The sequence below is a fragment of the Cervus elaphus genome, chromosome 7 (genome assembly GCF_910594005.1).
Source record: "Cervus elaphus chromosome 7, mCerEla1.1, whole genome shotgun sequence".
NCBI lineage: Eukaryota > Metazoa > Chordata > Mammalia > Artiodactyla > Cervidae > Cervus > Cervus elaphus.
The window spans coordinates 11,964,348-11,988,204 of record NC_057821.1 but is presented as its reverse complement, the minus strand read 5'-3'; the positions used below and the strand labels follow the sequence as shown (position 1 = coordinate 11,988,204).

The following is a 23,857-nucleotide window of genomic DNA, read 5'->3' as shown; positions in this document are numbered from 1 at the left end:
GGATGACAATATACAGCCTTGATGTACTTCTTTCCTGATTTGGAATTAGTCTGTTGTTCCATGTCCAGTTCTAACTGTTGCTTCTTGACCTGCATACAGATTTCTCAGGAGCCAGGTAAGGTAGTCGGGTATTCCTATCTTTTGAAGAGTTTTCCACAGTTTGTTTTGCTTCACACAGTCAAAGGCTTTGGTGTAGTCAATAAAGCAGAAGTAGATGTTTTTCTGGAACTCTCTTGCATTTTTGATGATCCAGCGGATGTTGGCAATTTGATCTCTGGTTCCTCTTTCTTTTCTAAATCCAGCTTAAACATCTGGAAGTTCACTGTTCATGTACTGTTTGCAGCCTGACTTGGAGAATTTTGAGCATTACTTTGCTTGCATGTGAGATGAGTGCAATTGTGAGGTAATTTGAACATTCTTTGGCATTGCGTTTCTTTGGGATTGGAATGAAAACTGACCTTTTCCGGTCCTGTGGCCATTGCTGAGTTTTCCAAATTTGCTGGCATATTGGGTGCAGCACTTTCACAGCATCATCTCTTAGGATTTGAAATACCTCAACTATAAAGATCCACTTAATCTACTGACTATTCAGTAAGGGGCTCAATAAATGTTAGTTTTCTTCCTTCCTCCTGCATGCATGCTAAGTTGCTTCAGTCCTGTCCCTATGGACTGTAGCCCTCCAGGCTCCTCTGTCCGTGGGATTCTCCAGACAAGAATACTGGAGTTGGTTTCCATGCCCTCCTCCAGGGATCTTCCGACCCAGGGACTGAAACTGCGTCTCTTATGTCTCCTGCATTGTCAGGCAGGTACTTTACCCCTAGTGCCACCTGGGAAGACCCTGTGTTCCTACTGAGAATCTGCGATTCTTAACACCATCTGCACCTTAGAATTATGTAGGGAACTTTTTAAAAATACAGTTGTTCAGACCCCACCCATTGAGATTTGGATTTAATTGGCCTGTGGTAGGGCTTGAGTATGGGTTTTGTTTTTGTTCTTTTTGACGCTGCCTCAAGCCTTGTGAGATTTTTATTTCCCCTGGCGGGGATCAAACCCTCACCGTTGGCAGTGAACGCGCAGAGCCCTAACCACTGGATGACCAGGGAATTCCGAGCATGGGTTATTTTGAAAATAATCTCTTGTTAAAGGATACATTTTTTAAAGATAAAATAATGATTCCCACAGAAATATACATTGAACACATAGCAAAATTTTGTTCAACTTATTCATTAATGAGGGAACCAGTAAGATGTTATAACTGGTTCAAATCCAACAACACGAACACATACACAATCACGAATGCTGAGATGAATTTACAAATAGATGCAAATCCACTGGGTAATAATCAAATAATCAATTGCATTCCACTGAGGGAAATTCATTTGCATTTCTGTGGATAAGAATCATTTGCATTACGTTATGCTCTCTGTAATTTACAGAGTTGTAAAAAAGCTCAGAGGGTAATGAAAGATGCAGACCTCTATGTAATCACATACCTGGACTGGTATGTGAAACAGGACACCCAGTGATCTGCTTTTTGGTACCTTTCGATGACTCCCATGCTTCCCCAGCCTGAGGAGCGCACCCTGCCTTAGACCTTTGCGTGTAATTCTGTGATGACTGTTCTCACGCTGTCTTGTAGTTATTATTTGTGTCTGAGCTGTCTCACCTATGACAGAGGAGTCTTGAAGTATAGGATTCATATTCTATTTATCTTTGTAGCCCAGGACCCACCGCACTGCCTGGCCTGCTTTATAAGTGCTTAAAAACAGTTGAATTCATAATTGAATTGAATTGGATAACTCGACGAAACAAGCAGAACAAGTAGTGTTTTTGTTTATTTATTTTTGGTTGCTCTGGGTCTTGTTTCCTGTGCTCAGGCTTTCTCTAACGGCAGCAAGCGGGCTTCTCATTATGGTGTCTTCTCTTATGGCTCGTGGGCAGGGTGTAGGCTCAGTAACCGTGGCTCACAGGTTTAGTTGCCTCACCCAGACCAAGAATCGAACCCATGTCCCCTGCGTTGGCAGACAGATTCTTTTTTATTTTATTTTAAACCTTTTACTGGGCTATAACCACTTAACAGTGCTGTGATAGTTTCAGGAAAATCGCGAAGCGACTCAGCCATACGTAGACACGTATGCATTCTCCCCCCAAACTCCCCTCCCATTCAGGTTGGGTAGGCTGATTTTCAACCACTGGGCCACCAGGGTAGTCCCAGAACAAGTCATGTTATTTTCCATCTCCTGATGAGGAAGCTGAGGCCTTGAAAGTCTCTGATCTTGTCACATAATCAGCTTGTGATAAAGTTGGAACTCAAACCCTGTCATCCATTCCCTCCTTCAATCTTACTTCATTCAACAACGAGTAGCTGCTCTGTACCAGTCACTGGGAGCAGTGGGCTTCTGCCGTCCTTGCTCTCGGAACCTTACATGTAGGGCAACACGCTTAGAGAACGTGAGCCAGAATGCCTGAAGTCAGCAATTATTAGCCTTGCGACTCTAGACAAATTACTTGGCTTTTCAGTGCTTTCATTTTCTCATCCATAAAATAGGGAAGTGAAGTGAAGTGAAGTCACTCAGTCGTGTCCCACTCTTTCCAACCCCATGGACTGTAGCCTACTAGGCTAGGAGCTACTAGGCTCCTCAGTCCATGGGATTTTCCAGGCAAGAGTACTGGAGTGGGTTGCCACATCCTTCTCCAAAAAAAATAGGGACGCCTACCATAAAAGGATTAATTAAGGGAATACAGTGCAAAGTGTTTACAGCAGCTGCTGGTGCTATAATCATCTGTGAAAGATGAGGAAAACTTGGATCCTTCCGTTGCTTGAGAAGCTCTATTGGGATGAAAACAGTAGATCATGGTTAGGGCATGTGGTGAGTGCAGTCATAGAGATATGAGGCAAACTATCGGAGTTAGAGAGCTGGACTTCTGGGGAGCTGAGTCCTTAAGCATTAGCATGGGAAACCACATGGGGTTTCCCACGTGGCTGAGTGGTAAAGAATCCACCTGCCAATGCTGGAGACATAGGAGACTCATCTTCCATCTCTGGGTTGGGAAGATCCCCTGGAGGAGGAAATGGCAACCCATTCCAGTGTTCTTGCCTGGAAAATTCCATGGACAGAGAAGCCTGGCAGGCTACAGTCCATGGGATCGCAAAGAATCAGACACAACTGAAAGACTAACACACTTTAGCCACTTAAACAATGGGGTCATGAATCTGGGTTCAGCTTTGTGGAATCCTTTGCCTCAAGGTCTCTCACAACGCCTTCGGTCAAGGCGTTGGCCAGGACCTCAGTTCCTTCAATGCTGGGCTGGGGCAGGATCCCCTTCTGAGTTCACTCAGTGGTTTTTGGCAGGATTCAGATTCTCAGGGGTGGTCCCTTGCCACATGGGCCTCCCCATAGGTCAGCTCACACTATGGCATCTGGCTTCATCACAGTGAGTGAGAGGGAGAGGGAAGGTGCCCCAGACAAAGCCAAAGTCTTTTTTTTTTCTGGCTGTGCTGTGTCTTTGTTGTGGTCCTTGTGGTGTGGGAGCTTCTCTGGTTGTGGATCACAGGCTTAGGTTCCCCCCAGTATGTGGGATCTTAGTTCCCCTACTAAGGATCGAACCTGTGTCCCCTGCATTGGAAGGCAGAATCCTAACCACTGGACCACCAGGGACGTCCCACCATAGTCATTTATAACATAACCTCAGAAGTGACTTGTGCTCTAGTCCAATCTTCATTAGAAGCTCGCCATCGGCTCCAGCCCACGTTCAAGGGGAGAGGATTACACAAGGGCATGAACAGCAGGAGAAGGGATCTTCAGAGATCCCACAGCCCCTGTCTCTGCCTTGCGTTTACCATTGGGGCATCAAATCAGTATGCCTAAATCGAAATCAGTCCGAGAAGGAAGGTAGTCATAGAGGTAGCGCGAGTTCAGTGGTGGCTCACAGAGGGTTGTCTGGTTGGAGGAATCAGGACGGTTTCCTGGAGGAGGCGGCATTAACAATGGACCTTGAAAGAGTGAAGGACTTGCCATTGGCCGAGAAGGGGAAGCCAGGTGGAGGACACAGCATAGGCAAAGGCAGGGAGGTGGGCAAGTGAGGGGCCTGCTCAGATGTCCAGATATCAAAACCATCTCACTTGGGAATTCCCTGGCCATCCAGCGGTTGGGACTCTGTGATTTCACTGCTAAAGATCCCAGTTTGATCCCTGATTGGGGAACTAAGATCCCACAAGCCAAAAAAAACCCACAAAAAAACAAAAAAAACACTACCTCACTTGAGTGGAACCTATGTAAAGAAAGGGAGAGTTAAAGGGATGGCAGTGGCAATTAGAACCAGAGGTAGATGGCTTCCGCTGTTAGATGAGGGAGCTCTCTCCTTGACTAGGGGATGGGGGGGTGCAGGGGCTGGACGAGGCATGGTTTCCATTACTACCGGGTTCAGGACTGAGGGGCTCCGAGTCCAGTGCTCCCCTGTCCCTCCAGCCAGGCTGCGAGACCCACGCCCCTTCTCCTCTTGCAGTTTGGACGCACCGAGGTCATCGACAACACACTCAATCCCGACTTTGTGCGCAAGTTCATCGTGGATTACTTCTTCGAGGAGAAGCAGAACCTCCGTTTTGACCTGTAAGTAGAAGATGGTGCTGAGGTTGGAGCTGGGGAGGGAACCACGGTGGGGAGGTGGGGCTCCAGGACCTGTTGTTGGGGCAGTGGTTTTCTCACTCGGGAAGGCAGGAGAGCTGTCACATCAGAGGAAGCCCAGGGTTGACCTGGGAGAAAAGGGACTCTTAGCTGAAGGCCAGCCCCACGCACATCAGGAGATGGAAGAGAGGTGGGGAGAGGGAACAAGGGCACCCCGCTTTGGTCTAGTGTGGAAGCGCACTGGGCAATTACCTGATTCTGGGGCGGGTGGTTGAAGAAGATCTTGGGGGCAACTCCAGTTCTACCCCCAGGGAGCCCAAGTCCCCAGTGAACTCTCCCTCTGTCAAAGCTGGTTCTGGGGGCGGTGTCCCCTCCAGTTTCCCCTCCTGCAGGGGTTACCTGGCTGACCGGATTCAAAGCATCTGTGTGTTCATCACAAGGATGCCTAGTGCCCCCCTCTCCTGAGGTTAAGGGTGACAGTGGGGTTTTAGTCTGGTGAGTAGGTGGAGGAGTGTTTTGTTGTTTTGTTCAGGATGTAGGGTGGTTAGGAAGGACTGTGCCCCCAGAGAATTGTGGATGAAGTGGGGAAAAGGGGTTGGCAAAGAGGGAGCAAAGGAAAAAAATGCAGTAAAAGGAGATGAACGTGGAGGGAGCAATAGGAGGACTTGAGGGCCAGGGCAGTCAATGCAACCCATTGCAGGGAAGTCAGCTTCCCAGATGACACTACTGGTAAAGACCCTGCCTGCCGATGCAGGAGACACAAGAGACACAGGTTCAATCCCTGGGTTCGGAAGATCCTATGGAAGAGGGCACGGCACCCCGTTCCAGTATTCTTGCCTGGAGAATCCCATGGACAGAGGAGGCCTGGCAGGCTACAGTCCATGGAGTTGCAAAGAGTCAGACACTACTGAGTGACTAACACATACACAACTTATATATGGGCTTCCCTGGTTGCTCAGTGGTAAAGAATCCACCTGCCAATGCAAGAGATGTGGGTTCGATCACTGGGTTGGGAAGATCCCCTGGAGAAGGAAATGCCAACCCACACCAGTATTCTTGCCTGGGAAATCCCACGGACAGAGGAACCTGGAGGACTGCAGTCCATGGGGTCGCAAAGAGTTGGACATGACTTATTGGATAAACAACAACAACACAACTTATATATAGTGAAGTGCCCAAATCCTAAGAACCCTACCCCATGATGCATTCTGATATCCATTTATCACCCAGATCAAAAGACACACGAGGTCTAGCACTTTAGAAGGCTCCCATTTGTATCTCTCTGCTATTACTCCCAGGAATGTCCACTGCATTAGTGCTTGGTTTGGGGAGAGCATGGGTTCTGGCTTAGCTCAAGAAGCCAGACAGTTCAGGGCAGGCTGCCCCAGCTGCCTTCACCGTCTCTCTGTGTTCCCTGCAGGTATGATGTTGACTCCAAGAGTCCTGATTTATCCAAACACGTGAGTTCTGCCAGTGCCTGCCCAGCAATTCTGAAAGTCTCCTAAATGCCAAACTCTGAGTTGGCCTTGGGTTTCACTATGACACAGAGTGTGTGTCTGACGCTATATCCTGTCAATTCTTTTTTTTTTTTTTTTTAACAAACCCTTGTGTCGAGGGCTGACTTTCAATAGATCGCAGCGAGGGAGCTGCTCTGCTACGTACGAAACCCCGACCCAGAAGCAGGTTGTCTACGAATGGTTTAGCACCAGGTTCCCCACGAACGTGCGGTGCGTGACGGGCGAGGGGGCGGCCGCTTTTCCGGCCGCGCCCCGTGTCCCGAGAGGAAGGGCTCTCCGCACCGGACCCCGGTCCCGACGCGCGGCGGGCGCGGCCCGCCGGCAGGGACGGCGGGGGACCGGCTATCCTAGGCCAACAGAGGCTCCCGCGGGGCTGCCGTATCGTTCCGCCTGGGCGGGATTCTGACTTAGAGGCGTTGAGTCATAACCCCACAGATGGTAGCTTCGCCCCATTGGCTCCTCAGCCAAGCACATACACCAAATGTCTGATATCCTGTCAATTCAGAGCCCCCATATATCCAGGGGTGGGGTGATGGGGGAAGTAGGATGACTGTGAGCCTAGTGGTTGACAGTGGTCTTTTTTGCACCTGGATGTGCAGGATTTCCTGGGCCAGGCCTTCTGCACCCTTGGAGAGATTGTGGGGTCCCCTGGGAGCCGCCTGGAGAAGTCCCTCACGTAAGTATACAGGGAAGTGGAGCCTGTCTGGGTTGCTTCCTCAGCGATGGTCCAACTTCCTGTTCATCCTTGCTGAGGGTTGGCTCAGGGGAGGGGCAAGCCATCAGCCAGTCATCATGGGCAGTCGGAAATACGGAGACTGAAAGAGCCTTGCCCTTGCAGGACTTTTAACCCAATTATCTTGGAGGGACCTCGGCTCACTTATTAGAGCCTCACATTCTTTAGAATGGCCCGAGACATCATCTAGTCCTCACCCACCCCCGACCCCATCATTATACAGGGGAAGAAACTGAAGCCCAGAGAGGGAAGTGATTTGCCCAAGGCCACATAGCTAGGAAGTAGAAGAGCTAGGATTTGAACCTAGGGATCTGCTTACATTGAGTAGTCTTCAGATTGTCCCAATGGCAAAGCCCTCCCCATCCCACCCTGCCCCTGCATCATAGGGTTTTCAGCGCTTTAGGGGGAAACTATTACACTGAACAGGCTCCGCCATGAGGAGTCCCAAGGCTTCTCACAGTGGAGCCTGGGGGTGGCTTCAGGGACCAGCCAGGTTGGCCAGGCAGTGGGGTGACCTCTCTTGTCCCTGTTCCTCGGGAAGCCCCAGGAGCAGGGACCAGGCAAGAGAGGCCTGCCAACTGGAACATGTGTCCAGGTCACAGGGCAGGGTGGGCAGAAAAGCTCCCCCCGCCCCCCTGCTTCTGCCAATTTCACACTGGACACTGTCCCCTCACCATGATCCATAACTGCAGAATGTGTTATTGGGGGGAGGGGACTGGTCTCTTTCCCAGGTCCTGTCTCTAACCCCCAATAACTGTGTGGAAACTTCAGAGCCCCCAGAAAGTCCTCCTTGTCCCCGAAATGGTCTCCTCCTCTGGCTTCACAGAATATAGTGATAAATAGCTATCATTTCTTGAGCCTAGGGAGTAATCCCATGTTTGAGGGCTCTGAAGCTTATAGAATTTGGGTCCCAGGAGTGAGTGTGTGTCTGCCCCTCTTAGCTCCCAACTGCCTGGGTCAAAAGCACATGAGTTATTTGGGTCTGTTTCCTGTGTTGCCCCCTGGCCCTCCAGGGGTGGGGGGCACACCTTCCGGCGGGGGAGGGGATGGAGAAAGACTTTGGATTGGGGAGGAGCCAGTGGGAGGAGCTTTAAAGGTCAAACAGGATCTAAAATGTGGAGATGCAGGGTGCTAGTGAAGGAGGGGACTTACTTCCCCCACTGAAGCTTTCCCATGTCCAAGTCTAGTTGCTCCTCTGGCTAGACCTATGAATGGCTTCCTTTCAAGGGGTGTCTGTTCTGGGCCAGACAGTGTTTCATCTCTGTGACCTCACGAGGTCAGTCTCCCCATTTCCCAGCCCGCACACCGAGCCTCAGAGAGGCTGCGTGGAGGTTCTCAAACTGAAGCAGGCATCAGCATCCCCTGGAGAGCGGATTTCGCACAGACCGCTGGGCTCCAACCCAGGTCCAGGTGATGGCGCGAGCATTTCCATGTCTGACGCAGCCCCAGGGGAGGTGATGCGGCTTGTCTGGGAACCACACTCTGAGAACCTCTGAGGTGAAGTTGCCCAGAGCGTCACCTTGTTAGGTTTGGGAAGAATACCTCTCCTTCCCCTGGCCTGTGGCTCTTGGACCTGTTCTGATGTTTGATCCAGAACAGAAACCGGTCTCCAAGAATCTTGATGATGCCAAGAGCGCTGGCCTCTCAGGACGGGGATACTCAGCTCACAGCGTGCTCTTTCTCTCTCCACAGAATAGGAGCGTTCAGCCTGAATTCCAGGACAGGCAAGCCCATGCCGGCTGTGTCCAACGGGTAGGCCACCAGACACCTCTGGCCCTGGAGTCCTCACATTCAGCCAGCTCTGCAGAAGGGGGCCTCAGGGTCCTGGTCCCGTCCCCGCTCCCACCACTGTGCCTTCTTCAGTCCTGCTCAGGGGCACGGACAGGGTCCTGGGTCCCTCCTGAAGGACCCAGACACTTGGGGCCACTCACTCTGCAGCTGGCCTTCCCCCCACCCAGGCTAGAGCTCCAGCATTCCCAGCCCCAGGGGTCAGAGGACTTCGGGGAGCAGGGTGGGGCTGAGAGGTAGGGGCTGTTTCTGGGCATCAGCAAGGACTGGGCCCTCTTCCTTCCTGTCCTCTCCCCAGGCCCGCTTTCTCCCCCTCCCATCTCTCAGCCTTCTCCTCCCTTGTCTTTACCTCCCCTCTTCTCCAGTGCTTCCACTGCTGGACATCAGCCTCCTCACAGAGTAGATTCTGCTAAACCCTCACTTTCCGCATTTGCTCACCAGCTGTGGTGGGCTAGCCACGTTGCCCCAGCCCCCACCCTGACCATCTGCTTTTGGCTGGCCTCCTGTAAATATGGCCACGAAGACCCTCCCACTCCTTCCCTTTCCTCTACTGGTTGGAGAGAGGGTCCACACCTGGGAGGGGGTAGGGGGACAAGGGTAGGGAGCATCTGCTCGGGGGACCCACCTGGAGGGGCCACTGGCCTTTGCTGAGGGCTCCTAGAAGTTGGGGTCTCCGTAGCTGGATTGTCCATCAGATTAGTGGGATGTAGGAAAGGGGCCTTCACGGGACCTAGGGATGCTCACAGCCCTGGAAGGGTATGGATGCTAATTTACAAGAAGAGTAGGGAAGCAGCAATTGGAGAGGGTGCAGGAGTCAGAGAGAGAAGCAGAAAGGGAGAGCAAGAGAGAGAAAGGCCAGGAAGGTGGGAGCTGACTGGGGCTGGAGAGCGTGGAAGGAGAGATCGGAAATAGATGAGGGCTAAGAGGCAAGGAGAGGAGCAGATGGAGAAACACTGGACAGAGGAGGCTGGTGTGAGCATTCTATCTCCCTGGTCAAACAGATCAATCTTTACCAGCAGGCAGGGCTGGATGGGGGTGGCGGGGCTTTGGGTTACTCAGCTGGCTGCCCAAGTCTCGGGGGGACAGGCTGGCCACCTGGCTGGAGCAGGGGCCACTCCAGCTGCAGCCCTGCTCTGGCCGCCGCATCTGGGGGGATCTGGGCTATCTCATCAGCCCCCTGCAGAGGGCCAGCTCCCCTGCCTCCCCTGCCTCCTCTGTTTGAGAATCTCTCCCTTCGAGAGCTGGCACTGAAGAGAGCTCCATCAGTGGTTCTCCGAAATGTGTTCCGCAGCCAGCATGTTGTGGCCCTGAGGCTGGCTCGAGTGTGGGCTGCGTTTCATCAGCTTTGCAGAGTTGTAAAAGGAGCCAGGCGGGGAGAGAAATGGTGCTCTTGAGGGCCTCCTCCGTGTCAGGCATGGTGTGTGTGCATATTATTTTGTAAAATGGATGCTACAGTCACACCCATTTTATGGGCTAGGAAACTGAGACTCAGAGAGGTGCAGTAATGAGCCCAAAGTCACACAGCTACTGGATAGCTGCCATTTTCTTCTCCCTCCCAGGGGCCCTGGCTGCCCTGGGACCTCCCCCCAGCTGGGGTTAGTCCTAAACATCGGAATGGGGTGGGCTGGTACCTGAGTGGGGTGGGGTCCCTCCTGACCAAAGGAAGAGATCATGGTAGAACCCCACCCTGGGAACTTGCTCCCCTAGAGAGGATTCTCTGGGGGAGGGGGGCCAACTTCACGTCCTGGCCGCCCACCTCCTAGAGGAGCCTCAGGGTTGGCCGAGATCTCTCTCCCCCAGAGAGACCCCAGCCAAGAAGTTGCAGGGGAGGGAGCCATGGGAGACGGCCTGGCAAGCTGCCACCCAGAGTACACCCGTCCCCCTGTTTCACTGCCTCTTACTGCTCTCCTTCCTCCAATGGATCAGAGTGGCTCAGAGCTGGGATGTGCCGGGACTCTGGGGATCAGCTGGGTGCAGGGTGGGGTGGCTAGCCCACGAGGTCTTTTGCCCACAGAAGTGGTCTCTGGATGGAAAGTTTGAGAACCACTGGTCTGGAAGCCTCCGGGTGAGTCTGGATGCTTTTCTAGGACTTTCAATGCAGACAGTACCCTTCTTGGTGGGCTCTTGGGGAGCAGGGGGTGGGGCAACTCCAGGCCTGGGGGCCTGGCCCAGGAAGCAGCGCCCTAGGTCACAGGAGACTCTGTCTTCTTAGGGGCTTCGGAGCAGATCTGCTGGATGGTGGTGGGGAGGTGAGGGGAGGATGAAGAGGGCTGATTCAGGGAGAGCTCAGGCTTGTGGCTCTGTCTTTGTCTGACTTTCCATTCTCTCATCTTCTCCTCTCTCAGCGGTGTCCCAGGGAAGAAATGTGGCACCATCATCCTGTCCGCTGAGGAGCTCAGCAACTGCAGGGTGAGTGGCAGAGGGACTGTAGGACAAGACCTGGGGATGGGGTGGGGATGGGGCGGTGACGGAGGGCAGGCTGGCCTCCCTGGGACCCTGGGACCACAGGGTGTCCTCGGAGGCACTGGGGGAGGGCGGGGCTCTTCAGTCTACCTTGGCTGTCACAGAAGTCCACGGCTTTGGAGCTGGAAGATGTCGCCCCTTTTCAGAGCTGAGCTGACTGAGTCACAGAGAGAGGAAAAAGCTCGCCCACGGTCAGCCGCTGAGCTGGGCTGGGAGCCCTGGTCCACTCCCCGTCACGGCCACGCTCGCTTGTCCTTGAGCCAAGACTGCCTTGGCACCAACACTGGCAGCGGAGAGGCCTTTTCAGTCTGGGAGGCTGGGCGCTTGGCATTTAGTTGTCATTTTTCACTTTTAGCTCTGGAGTAGGGTGATGCCCCTACATGGGGCTGAGGGGGTGAGAGCATGTGGTTGGTGTGTGTGCGTGTGTGTGTGTGTGTGTGTATGTTGGGAAGCCAGAGTCTGCAGTCCTACGCAGCCCTTGGTTTTGCTTCTTCTGTGGGACTGCAGAGAAGCAGGAGGTAGGGACAACTGGGGGTAGCTGGGGGTAGCCAGGATCTTTAATAACAAGGCTATAGTGTCCCAAACTCTGCATTCAGGGGCTTCCAGTTGGAGAATAAGGCACAGAATTGATATTCTTTGGGAAGTACAGCAATGACTAGATCAGCTCAAACACAGTTGCTCTATCTGCTTTCTGTTTGTCTGTTTACCTCGGTGGGTCTGGTGGACCTTGACCCCAGGACTAAACCTCCCCCACAGGTACACCCAGCAGAGGGCGGGGCGTGCAGTAGGTGATCACAGAGGCTGTTCAGTGAATCTGTAAATGAATGAACAAGAAGCCCAAACCAAATGTTTAGGGCATGTGGATATAACTGCTACACCTGTATATGCTGGCGATCTGGGCACTATTGGAGTCCCCACAAGGGAGAGAGTCAGTTCAGTCTCTCAGTTGTGTCCGACTCTTTGCGACCCCATGGACTGCAGCAGACCAGGGTTCCCTGTCCATCACCAACTCCTGGAGCCTGCTCAAACTCATGTCCATCGAGTCAGTGATGCCATCCAACCATCTCATCCTCCGTCATCCCCTTCTCCTCCTGCCTTCAATCTTGCCCAGCATCAGGGGCTTTTCCAATGAGTCAGTCCTTCGCATCAGGTGGCCAGAGTATTGGAGTTTCAGGGAGAGAACATAGCCGATATGTAGACTAGAGCTCTATTCAAGCTTCCTGAGCCTCAGTTTCTCCACCTGTATGCTGGGGCTGATAGACTTGCTGTGAAGATTAAAGGAGATTGTGATGGTGGCTGTGCCCAAGGGGCTCTCCTCCTAGTGGGTGTCTGGGGAAGACTGAACCTGAATTCCCTGAAGCCTAAATCCAGTTTGCCCTCAGGCTTCTAACTCAGTCGGTGGCTTCCTCCCTGGTTTATAATTAGACAAAGTAATACAAACGAAAGTGCTTTGGAAATTCTAAAGCTCTAGACGGTGCTGGGTGCTGCTATTGGTCTAGTTTTCCGGGATTGGTAAACAGTGTGTGTTTAGACTCTCCTCCTCCCCCACTCCGCCGTCCCCCCCCCCCCCCCCCCCCCCCCCCCCCGCATCCACGGATGGCAGCAGCTTCTTTGATTTAAGCAGTTTCAGAGCAAATGGGGGTGGGGGGCTCCCTCCCTTCCTCTTGAGATTGTCAGCTCCTTTTCTTTGGGGGCATCTTTGGCTGAGTTCTGTCTTTCCCTAGAATACTTGCAAGGAAAAAGAGACTAATTCCCAGCATCTGGCTGAATTAAAATAATTACATCTGATCGGCTTTGCTTCTGTCATCCCAGCATTCAGTAGGAGGATCAAAGGAAGAAGGTGGAGTCTGAGAGATGGTTTTTCACCAGAGCTGGGCTTCCTGCTCAAATGAATATATTCTCCTGGAGCAGACAAAACCTCCCTTCATCCATGGGGATGGTGTGGGCGGGCAGGGACCAGAGAAGGATTAGAGTTGACTCCAGAGGGTCACCAGCATGCTTTGATGGGTTATAGAAAAGCCCTTCTCATCGAGAATTTAAATACCAAGAAAGTTCCAACAATCAGAATTTGACCCCAGATATTATTTGGTGATACCTGATGTTGACAAGGCTGAGCTTAATCTCCTGAAGGGCCTCCGAATCACCAAAGAATTCATTATGGTCAGCAGTAAAACAGTGATTATTGCCTGTAATACTGACCAATATTTGCATAGTCCTCACAGTTGATTAAGACTCTCATGTTGACAGTCTATTTGATCATTCACCATGGGACTCAGGGGGCTTCCCTGATGGCTTAGACAGTAAAGAATCTGCCTGCAATGCAGGAGACAGGGGTTCTATCCCTGGGTCTGGACGATCCCCTGGAGAAGGGCATGGCAACCCACTTCAGTATTCTTGCCTGGAAAATCCCATGGACAAAGGAGCCTGGCAGGCTACAGTCCAAGGGATCACAACTGAACAACTAACACTTTCACCTTCGTGGGACTCAGGGCTGGGTAGGTGTGAGTGACCCAGTGTCCAGATGTAGAGAAGTTGGAGTGGCCTGCCTAAGATTGCAGGATTCTAACCCAAGCCTGGGGTCTGGGAGTGTTTCCCTCACCCAGTGAAGTTCTGAACCTTCATGGCACGTGGAACAGCTATGGGCTTTGTCAGGCCAGTAGCCTTTAGTAGGCCTGATGAGTGGCTGGACTTGTAGAGAGAGGCAGGAGGGTGTTGTGGGTGTGGGTGGTGACTAGCTCCTAGGCTTCCCCTTCCCAGACCCCTAGCTGCCCCTAGGCCTGCCAGGCAGCCAGACAGCCTCGCTCTGGAGCCAGGAGTCCCTGACCAGATGCGCATTCTCAAGGCCATCCAGTCAGGTCCCTGCACACACTGGCAAGAATGTGACTCACCTCTCACCAGTCAAGGAAGTCAAAGCTTCACCTGGTAGCTATCCCTCCCCATCCCCTTCTAGGTATCAGCAGCCTGGCAAATAGATGGGGAGACAATGGAAACAGTGACAGACTTTATTTTCTTGGGCTCCAAAATCACTGCGGATGGTGACTGCAGCCATGAAATTAAAAGACGCTTGCTCCTTGGAAGAAAAGCTATGACCAACCTAGACAGCATATTAAAAAGCAGAGACATTACTTTGCTGACAAAGGTCTGTATAGTCAAAGCTATGGTTTTTCCAGTAGTCAGGTATGGATGTGAGAGGTGGACCATAAAGAAGGCTGAACACCAAAGAATTAATAGTTTTGAGCTGTGGTGTTGGAAAAGACTCTTGAGAGTCCCCTGGACAGCAAGGAGACCAAACCAGTCAATCCTAAAGGAAATCAATCCTGAATATTCATTAGAAGGACTGATGCTGAAACTGAAGCTCCAATACTTTGGCCACATGATGCGAAGAGCTGACTCATTAGAAAAAACCGTGATGCTGGGAAAGATTGGGGGCAGGAGGAGAAGGGGACGACAGAGGATGAGATGGTTGGATGGCATCACCAACTCAATGGACATGAGTTTGAGCCAGCTCCGGGAGATGGTGAAGGACAGGGTAGACTGGTGTGCTGCAGTCCGTGGGGTCACAAAGAGGCGGACACGACAGTGACTGAAAAACAACAACGCCTGCTCATGTTTTCATTCATTTCATTTCATTAAATATGCTCAGTTCATGCCCTCCCAAAGTTTTCAATTTTGTATGAAAGACAGAAATTGCCAGCCAGCAATCACTGTACAGTAGGGTCATCACTCCTGTCAGACCCACTGCCTCTTTTTTATGACAAATATTTTACAGCACTCTTTACTATCCTGAAGGAAAATTCTTGGACATACCACATAATATGCCAAAATACATACAGGTGAGGCAATGAGCCCTTGCAACTACCTAGAGGAAGATCAGTCCAGACAAAGAATACCAAAGCTCTCGTAAAGGAAGGAGCAGGAAAACAATAGTGAGTGACATCAGAGACGCAAGGGTGTGGGTGAATGTGGGGGCCAGATGGTGTGGGACTTTGTGGATGGGGAGCTTAGCTTTGAACCCTGATAAAGTCAGAACTCTCATTGTTTTAAAGACAAACTTCAGAGAGAGCCCAGTGTCTCCATATGGGAGTCTTGGGAAGATTCCAGGAGAAGGAGGGAGAAAGATAGGAAGAAAGAGGTAAGGTGAAGTGGGGGAAGTGGTGAAGGTTTCCTGAGACCCAAAATATGCAGGTTGATCTTTGGGAAAGATTTTGTGTTTGTGTGTGTGTGTGTGTGTGTGTGTGGTCAGCACAGCTATGCGTCCTGCATGATGAATAATCAGCATTCAGATATCACCCTTTCATTTTTTATTTTTTTAAAGGAAGAGCGGGTACTTATTTATTTTTGGTTGCACTTGGTCTTCGTTGCTGTGCGTGGGCTTTCTCTTCTTGCAGGGGCTACTCTAGTTGCAGTGCGCCAGCTTCTCATTGCGGTGCTTCTCTTGTTGCAAAGTACAGGCTCTATGGCATGTGGGCTTTAGTTAGTAGTTAGGCATTCAGGCTCAGTAGTTGTGGGACACGGACTTCATTGCTCCATGGCCTGTGGGATCTTCCCGGACCAGGAATCAAACCCATGTCCTCTGCATTGGCAGGCAGATTCCTATCCACCGTACCACCAGGCAAGTCCCAGACATCACACTTTTAAAAAAGTTAGTTTGCAATATTTTGGTCTTAGAAATCATCTTTCTCGTTAACAACAAGAACAACAAGCAGAGTGAAAGAAAACAAAACAAAAACATTTTTCCTGATGCTGAAAAAATAACATGTTCCCGACTGTTGAAAATACAAAGACTAGATTCATCACCAAGAGATAATCACTGTTGACATTTTGAAGCCTTTCCTCCAAGGCTTTTTTTCTGTGTGTCCAAGTATATAGCTTTTTCTTATAATTAGTAGAATATGATATCCAGATTTATTTTCCCATGTCATTATTCTTAGAAGACATATTTAATAGCTATATATCAATTCTCTGTTGTATGGATGGGCCATAATTTATTAAATCTATTCTGTTAAAGGAAAACAATATAATTAATACCTTGAACATCCTCATAGCTGACTTGTTCCATTTTTCTTTGAACTTTAGTTGATGGAGTTTGGTTAGTATCCTAGACACACAGGCTCAATGAGTGGGAGGAAAAATGGTCAATCTGCAATTCTTCGCCTGTGAATGACCACATCAACAGATACACAACTGATTGGCTTGCTTGAGAAGCCAGTCATTAAGACAGCAGAGAAAAACCAGCTTGACCTCAATGTGGTTATTCAGTCGATGTTTAGAGACAGGCCCAGCCCCTAGACCAGCTTGAATACTCGCCATCTGCATGAGAATAAACTGTAGCCTCTGGAGTCTTCACCACCATCCCTAATGCCTACACCCAGGTCTCCTGCTTCTGCAGGCTTACCCAGGCAAGCAGGGGCTCTGGGGCTGGGCTCCTCTGTGAATGCAAGAGCCCTTCCAGAGGTCACTGGTCACAGAATCACACCCAACTCTGAGTCGTGTCCACCCCTGTGGGAGTGCTACGTCTCAGAGTTGTGGATAATGATTAATTTTCTTACCTATTTAAATTTAATTTTTAGTTTATACTGGGATATAGTTGATTTGCAATGTTGTGTTAGTTTCGGGTGTATATGTGTGTGTGTGCATGCTCAGTCACGTACAACTCTGCAACCCCATGGACTGTAGCCCGCCAGGCTCCTCTGTCCATGGAATTCTCCAGGCAAGAATACTGGAGTGGGTTGCCATCACAGCAATTCAGTGATACATTTACATATATTCATTCTTTTTTCAGATTCCTTTCCCTTAGAGGTTCTTTCTTTTCAGTGTCTTCATTTTTCTGAATAAAAAAGACAGTGCACTAATTCCAGGAAATTTGGGAAACATTGCAAATATTAAGGAGAAGACCATAAATGTCACTATGTTCCACATCTATTTAAAAGTGTTTCTTAGGGTACAGAATGTGAGCAGTAGGGCAAAGCGATTAAGAACCTGGGCTCTGGATCCAGACCAAATGTCATTGCTTACTAGCTCTGTGACCCTGGGCAAGTTGCTTGACCTTTCTGTGCCTCAGTTTCTTCATTTGTAAATGGCTTTATTTTATTTAAAATAGATTTTTGATATTTTAGGTATCATGGATTTTTTTTTGCATTGGTTTTGGTTTTTTTTTTTAATATTGCATTAAAATCTTTATTTTGATTACTGAGATTTTTGGAGTCGCTTAAATTTTGCACTGGCCTTATCCTGGCTCTCACCCTGGGAGCTGCCAGCAAGACTCAACCAGAGTAACCTTCCATTCTCCCCTCCTGGCTGTGGCTACCCTCTCCCAGCCTTCAGCCCACCCGCTGACCTCTGGCCTACAAGGCCCTCTCCTGGGTCAGGGAGGGCTACCATGTTAGAGTGGGCCAGCCCACCACCCCAGAGAGAAAGGCTGTTTGCGCTCTGGTCTCCCCAGCAGCCTGATTAACATGCGGAAAGATGCAAATTGAAGCAATCCTGCTGTTACAGAAGAACTTAATATGTTTTTTAAAAAGATGGGGTGAAAAGGCAGAAATTGCAGAAAATTATATATTGCCGGAGCTGTTTTACCATCCCTGCAGTTGATTCCAGAGATGCTTCTGGTTTGGGAAAGGCATTTTATGTGCTCAGGGAGCTCCCCCCCTCTCTGACTGAGAATGTCAAACCGCAGGATCTTTGACCCTTGGCCAGATTTTGCTGCTCCCTAATCCTGCTTGCCCAGTACATTTTATTGCCTCTTCTGGAGTCACATGTATATCAAGGGCTGATTCATTTATTAACCCTTATTTAAGAGGAATAGTCAAAGCATAGTAAATACGACTATTACCATAAACCATGTGAAAGCGTGAAAGTGTTAGCCGGTCGTGTCTGACTCTTTACAATTCCATGGACTGTAGGCCACCAGGCTCCTCTGTCCATGGATTCTCCAGGCAAGAATGCTGGAGTGGGTAGCCATTCCCTTCTCCAGGGGATCCTTCCAATCCAGGGGCTGAACCTGAGTCTCCGGCATTGGAGGCAGAGTCTTTACTGTCCGAGCTACCAGAGAAGCCCAACAACCCATATCCCACACCACGTTCAAAAGCAAGTCCCTCAGCAGCTCCAAGTTCCTTGTCTCAAGGGCTCCCCATGGGCTGCGCACCCCTTAGGGAGGAAGGGTGCCTTGGTTACAGCCTAGAAAGTTTCTGAAGTTCTGTCTTATGCCCATGGATTTGAATGGCCCCATACTGTTTATCATAATGGGCTTTTGGCAAATGTTACTGGGTCTAGACGGTGTTAGGGAGGACAGATCAAGTTGAACAACCAAATAAGCCTGTATCAACGCCTCACACATATTTGCTGTGGGGGTGTGGTAGGGAAACGAGGTATGGCTCACTGATGGATTTTTCCAGTTAGATGAATTTCAGAGCCAATCTTTTATCTTTTTTTTTTTAACTAGTTTGCACAGAGGAGACTTCTAAAATGGATTTCACACTTCTCTGACTTCTCAAACTGAGACTGCAGAACATAATTAAACTTATCTTGATGATTCGGGGTCATCATTTGGAATCTCAGTTATTAATCTTGAGAGCCAGACTGTCTGGTTTCAATCTGAGCTTCTCTTATTAAGCTTTGTGGCTTCAGGAAAGAGCATTAACCTCTCTGTGCCTCAGTTTCCTTAGCTTTAAAATGGCAATAACCATTGTATTTATCATAAACACTAGCTGGCAATTTCATGTGGTCAGCCTAGGAGTAAATGGCACTCAGAAAGTGTTGGCTTCAATTCTTTTATTTATTTAATTTTTTAAAATTTTATTTATTCATTTATTTTTGGCTGCGCATGGACTTGTCTCTAGTTGTGGCGAGCAGGGTCTGCTCGCTAGTTGTGGTGTGCAGGCCTCTCATTGCCGTGGCTTCTCTTGGAGCACGGGCTCTAGGGCGTGTGGGCTTCAGGAGTTGTGGTTCCCGGACTCTAGAGCACAGGCTCAATAGCTGTGGCACATAAGCTTAGTTACTCCGCAGTACGTGGGATCTTCCCGGATCAGGGATTGAACCTGTGTCTCCCACTTTGGCAGGGGGATTCTTCACCACTAGGGCAGCCCCTCAAATTTGAATTAGATGTAGTGGCTTTACAATGCTGTGTTATTTTCTGCTGTGGCTCTGATTCTTTCAGCTGTCCTATGCTAGGCTCTGTGGACTGGTACTTAACATATATTATCTCCCTTGGTCTTCCAAACAGTCTCAAGGAGAAGTCTCCATTTTTCCAGAGGAGAATACCAAGACTTAGGTGAAATTGCTTGCCCCACGCAGCTCAGCTGGCAAATGGCGGGGGTGGGGTGGGGGTCTAATCAGGTACTGTGGCTCCCTTGTGCTGTTTTCTCTGTCAGGCGCTGTGCTGGGACCATGGCCCTCCCAGTGGAGCCCTAAATGATCCTGGAAGTTGTGGTCTATTAAATTCTGCATTAATATTTTTCTGATATTTCTACTCCCCTTCCTGATCTTGCAGGGCCCCCCATGGGGTTTCCTAGGCAGGAAAAATAAAAGCCCGTTCCTCTGGCTTTTGTGGCATCTGTTTTGGTTGTTTTAAATATATGTATGCATTTTATTGGGCTTCCCTGGTGGCTCAGGCAGTAAAGAATCTACCAGCAATGCAGGAGACCTGAGTTCGAACTCGTGAGTCGGGAAGATCCCCTGGAGAAGGGAATGGCAACCCATTCCTGTGTTCTTGCATAGAGAATTCCATGGACAGTGGAACCTGGTGGGCTGCAGTCCATCAGGTTGCAAAGAGTCAGACACAACTGAGTAACTAAAACACACATATGCATTTTATAGTCAGCCAGTATAGATTGTCATGTGTAGCTCATCTGTGTTCATTCAGGTGAGGGTGTCACACAGGTGACCTCCAGCTGTGGGAGAGGTCACAGTGATAACCACCAAGCTATATGTCCTAGGGAGGCTGGAGGGACCCTGGATTCCCCAACTGTCCCCTGAGCACCAGCCTTCCCCAGATGCCACCCCATATGATCCCTGTGGCATTGGCACCAAAACCTAAGCTGTCCAGCTTTAAAGGACAGTGGTGGTCATCCTGTCCACCACATCGCCTTTTAGATGAAGAAACAGGAAGAGGGCTTGGAGAATTGCTGGGACTCCCTAGAACTCAGAGCTCTGTGTACCTTGGTGGGGCTCCTCCTCAGCAGAGTATGGTCCTCTCTGTTTTCTGATATTACTAATGGTTCCATCCAGGGGGAGGAGCCAGGACCCACTTGATGGGCATGTGATCTGTTCACTGGGGCTTCCCAGGTGGCGCTGTTGTAAAGAACCCACCTGCCAATGCAGAAGATGTAAGGGACATGGGTTCGATCCCGGGGTCGGGAAGATTCCCTGGAGGAGAACATGGCAATCTACTCCAATATTCTTGTCTGGAGAATCCCATGGACAGAGGAGCCTGGTGGGCTACAGTCCATAGGGTTGTAAAGAGTTGGACAGGACTGAAGTGACTTAGCATGCATGCATGATCTGTTCAGCCACACAAGACCTACTCTTGGCTTAATGCTCTGCTGTCACAGTCTTGAGATCTCTTAACACTCTTTGAAAAAAGGACCTCACCTTTTCCCTTGGCACTGGGTCCCACAAATTATACAGCCAGTGCACAGTGTGGGGGGGTGCGGGGAGCCCACCAGGTCCTATGCTGCTTCCTTTTCCTAGACCTTGGGATGGAGCTCCCCAGGAAAGCATTTAGATGCCCCCCGCGCCGCCCCCCCCCCCCCGCCATCTAGCATGAGATGCGATTGGAAATTTCTCCTGGGTAGAGCTAATAACTATTAGAAGTGAACTTCAGTTCAGTCACTCAGTTGTGCCTGACTCTTTGCGACCCCATGGACTGCAGCATGCCAGGCTTCTCTGTCCATCACCAACTCCCGGAGCTTGCTCAAACTCATGGCCATCGAGTTGTTGATGCTATCCAACCATCTCATCCTCTGTCCTCCCCTTCTCCTGCCCTCAATCTTTCCCAGCATCAGGGTCTTTTCAAATGAGTCAGTTCTTCACATCAGGTGGCCAAAGTATTGGAGTTTCAGCTTCAGCATCAGTCCTTCCAATGAATATTCAGGACTGATCTTCTTTAGGATGGATTGGTTTGATCTCCTTGCAGTCCAAGGGACTCTCAAGAGTCTTCTCCAACACCACAGTTCAAAAGCATCAATTCTTCAGTGCTCAGCTTTCTTTATAGTCTAGCTCCCACACCCATACATGACTACTGGAAAAATCATAGCTTTGACTAGACAGAACTTTGTCGGCAAAGTAATGTCTCAGCTTTTTAATATGCTGTCTAGGTTGGTCATAGCTTTTCTTCCAAGGGACAAGCATCTTTTAATTTCATGGCTGCAGTCACCATCTGCAGAGATTTTGGAGCCCCCCAAAATAAAGTCTGTCACTGTTTCCACTGTCTCCCCATCTATTTGCCATGAAGTGATGGGACCAGATGCCTCAATCTTAGTTTTCTGAATGTTGAGTATTAAGCCAGCTTTTTCACTCTCCTCTTTCACTTTCATCAAGAGGCTCTTTAGTTCTTCACTTTCTGCCATAAAGGTGGTGTATCTGAGGTTATTGATATTTCTCCTGGCAATCTTGATTCAGCTTGTGCTTCCTCCAGCCTGGCATTTCACATGATGTACTCTGCGTACAAGTTAAATAAGCAGGATGACAATACTTTCCCAATTTGGAACCAGTCTGTTGTTCCGTGTCCGGTTCTAACTATTGCTTCTTGACTTGCATACAGATTTCTCAGGAGGCAGGTCAGGTAGTCTGGTATTCCCATCTTTTGAAGAATTTTCCAGTTTGTTTTTAATCCACATAGTCAAAGGCTTTGGTATAGTCAATAAAGCAGAAGTAGATATTTTTCTGGAAGTCTCTTGCTTTTTTGATGATCCAAGGGATGTTGGCAATTTGATCTCTGGTTCCTCTGCCTTTTGCTTATTAGCATGTGAGATAAGTGCAATTGTGTGGTAGTTTGAACATTCCTTGGCATTGCCTTTCTTTGGGGTTGGAATGAAAATTGGCCTTTTCTAGTCCCGTGGCCACTACTGAGTTTTCCAAATTTGCTGGCATATTGAGTGCAGCACTTTCACAGCATCACCTTTTAGGATTAGGATTTAGCTCAACTGGAATTCCAACACCTCCACTAGCTTTGTTTGTAGAGATGCTTCCTAAGGCCCACTTGACTTCGCATTCCAGGATGTCTGGCTCTAGGTGAGTGATCACACCATCATGATTATCTGGGTCATGAAGATCTTTTTTGTATAGTTCTTCTGTGTATTCTTGCCACCTCTTCTTAATATCTTCTGCTTCTGTTAGGTCCATACCATTTCTGCCCTTTATTGTGCCCATCTTTGCTCCCTTAGAAGGCTAAAGATATTTCTGGGAGGGTATGAGGGACAGCCCTGAAGGCTAAGTGCCTTCATTACCACCACTGTGTCATCTTGAATGACCTTTAAAAGTCTCAGTTTCCTCATCTGTAAAATGGGGAGACTAGAGGAGTTACTTCATATATGTGTGTAAAGAGGGCTCAGCACAGCACCTGGCATCGAGTAAATGCTCAATAAGTCAGCCATTCTCTATTCCAGGTCTGAAGTCCTCATTTCTCAGGAGGCTCTCAGATTCCCAGAGCTTTAAGCCTTGGGAGCCCCCAGTCCTGTCCCCTTGTCCCTCTCAGGTGGTCAGTGTTGAGGGACATGATAAAAGCTACCATTACCTGGGCGCCTCTGGATGCTGTGCCTGGGCACTGCCCCTTCAGAGGGGCCTCCCTTCAGAGGACCCTTCAGCCCAGGCTAGCTAGAGCCCAGCCCTGCCCTGAGTCAAAAGAAATCAGTGATTCTAAAGATTAGGGAAGCAGGCCTCAGGAAGGGGCCCGCTCTGTGCTGGAAGAGGCATGACTCTGAAATCATGTTGCCTTCATACGTGTTGAATTTCTGCTCTGCCAGTTGCCAGCTGTTGATCTTGGGCAGGTTACCTAGCTTCTGCAACCTCCAGCATCCTTATTTGTAAAATGAGGATTATTATGAAAAGGATGATTCTGAGGGCTAAATATTCTAAGGCTGTAAAGCACTGAGCCAAGGGCTGGCCCACACAGATGGTAACTAATAGATGTTTGTGGAATGAATGAATGAAGGAATAAGCTAGTGGTTGGAACTCTGTTTGCTGTGGTCAGATGCCCTTGAGGGAAGGCTTGTGAGCTGGTAGAGGTAGGCGTGGGGCAGGGACAAGAGCCACACGCAGACAGGGGCAGGGAGAGAGAGGGGAGAAATATCCGATCATCATAACTCACACACACAGTACTCGCGTGCGCTGTATACTCCTCAGCATTGTCCTCAGTTAACTCATGTCGTCCTCCGGCAAGCCTAGGAGGTGGTCTTTCCTGCACCCCCATTTTACAGATGAGGAGACTGAGCCCAGGCAGCGTGAGTAACTTGAGCTAGATCACACAGCTAGTAAGGGATGGAGTGGAAGCAGGCAGCCTGGCTCCAGAGGCCGTGTTCTTAACCAACATAGCGTATCCACCGTCCCAAGCTTTTTTTCTTTTTTTACAAATGTATTTATTCATGACTGTGTTGGGTGTGGGTTGCTCTGGGCTTTCTCTAGTTGGGGAGAGTGGGGACTACTCTCTAGCTGCAGTGGGCAGGCTTCTCATTGCAGTGGCTTCTGCTGTTGTGGAGCATGGGCTCTAGGGTGCATGGGCTCAGTAGGTATGGCGC

General features: G+C 49.7%; 1 protein-coding gene across 3 annotated transcripts in view; it reads left to right on the top strand.

The window, feature by feature from the left end:
• The window catches only part of CPNE5 (copine 5), a 103,732-nt gene that overhangs the window by 39,798 nt on the left and 40,077 nt on the right, over positions 1-23,857 (top strand). For 2 of the 3 annotated variants that reach the window (XM_043907317.1, XM_043907318.1), the window contains exons 4-9: positions 4,507-4,610; positions 6,046-6,085; positions 6,742-6,818; positions 8,568-8,627; positions 10,678-10,728; positions 11,009-11,072. In XM_043907317.1, the coding sequence (XP_043763252.1) occupies positions 4,507-4,610; positions 6,046-6,085; positions 6,742-6,818; positions 8,568-8,627; positions 10,678-10,728; positions 11,009-11,072 (396 nt within the window). The remainder of the gene's footprint in view (positions 1-4,506; positions 4,611-6,045; positions 6,086-6,741; positions 6,819-8,567; positions 8,628-10,677; positions 10,729-11,008; positions 11,073-23,857) is intronic. The other variant, XM_043907319.1, reaches the window with a different exon arrangement.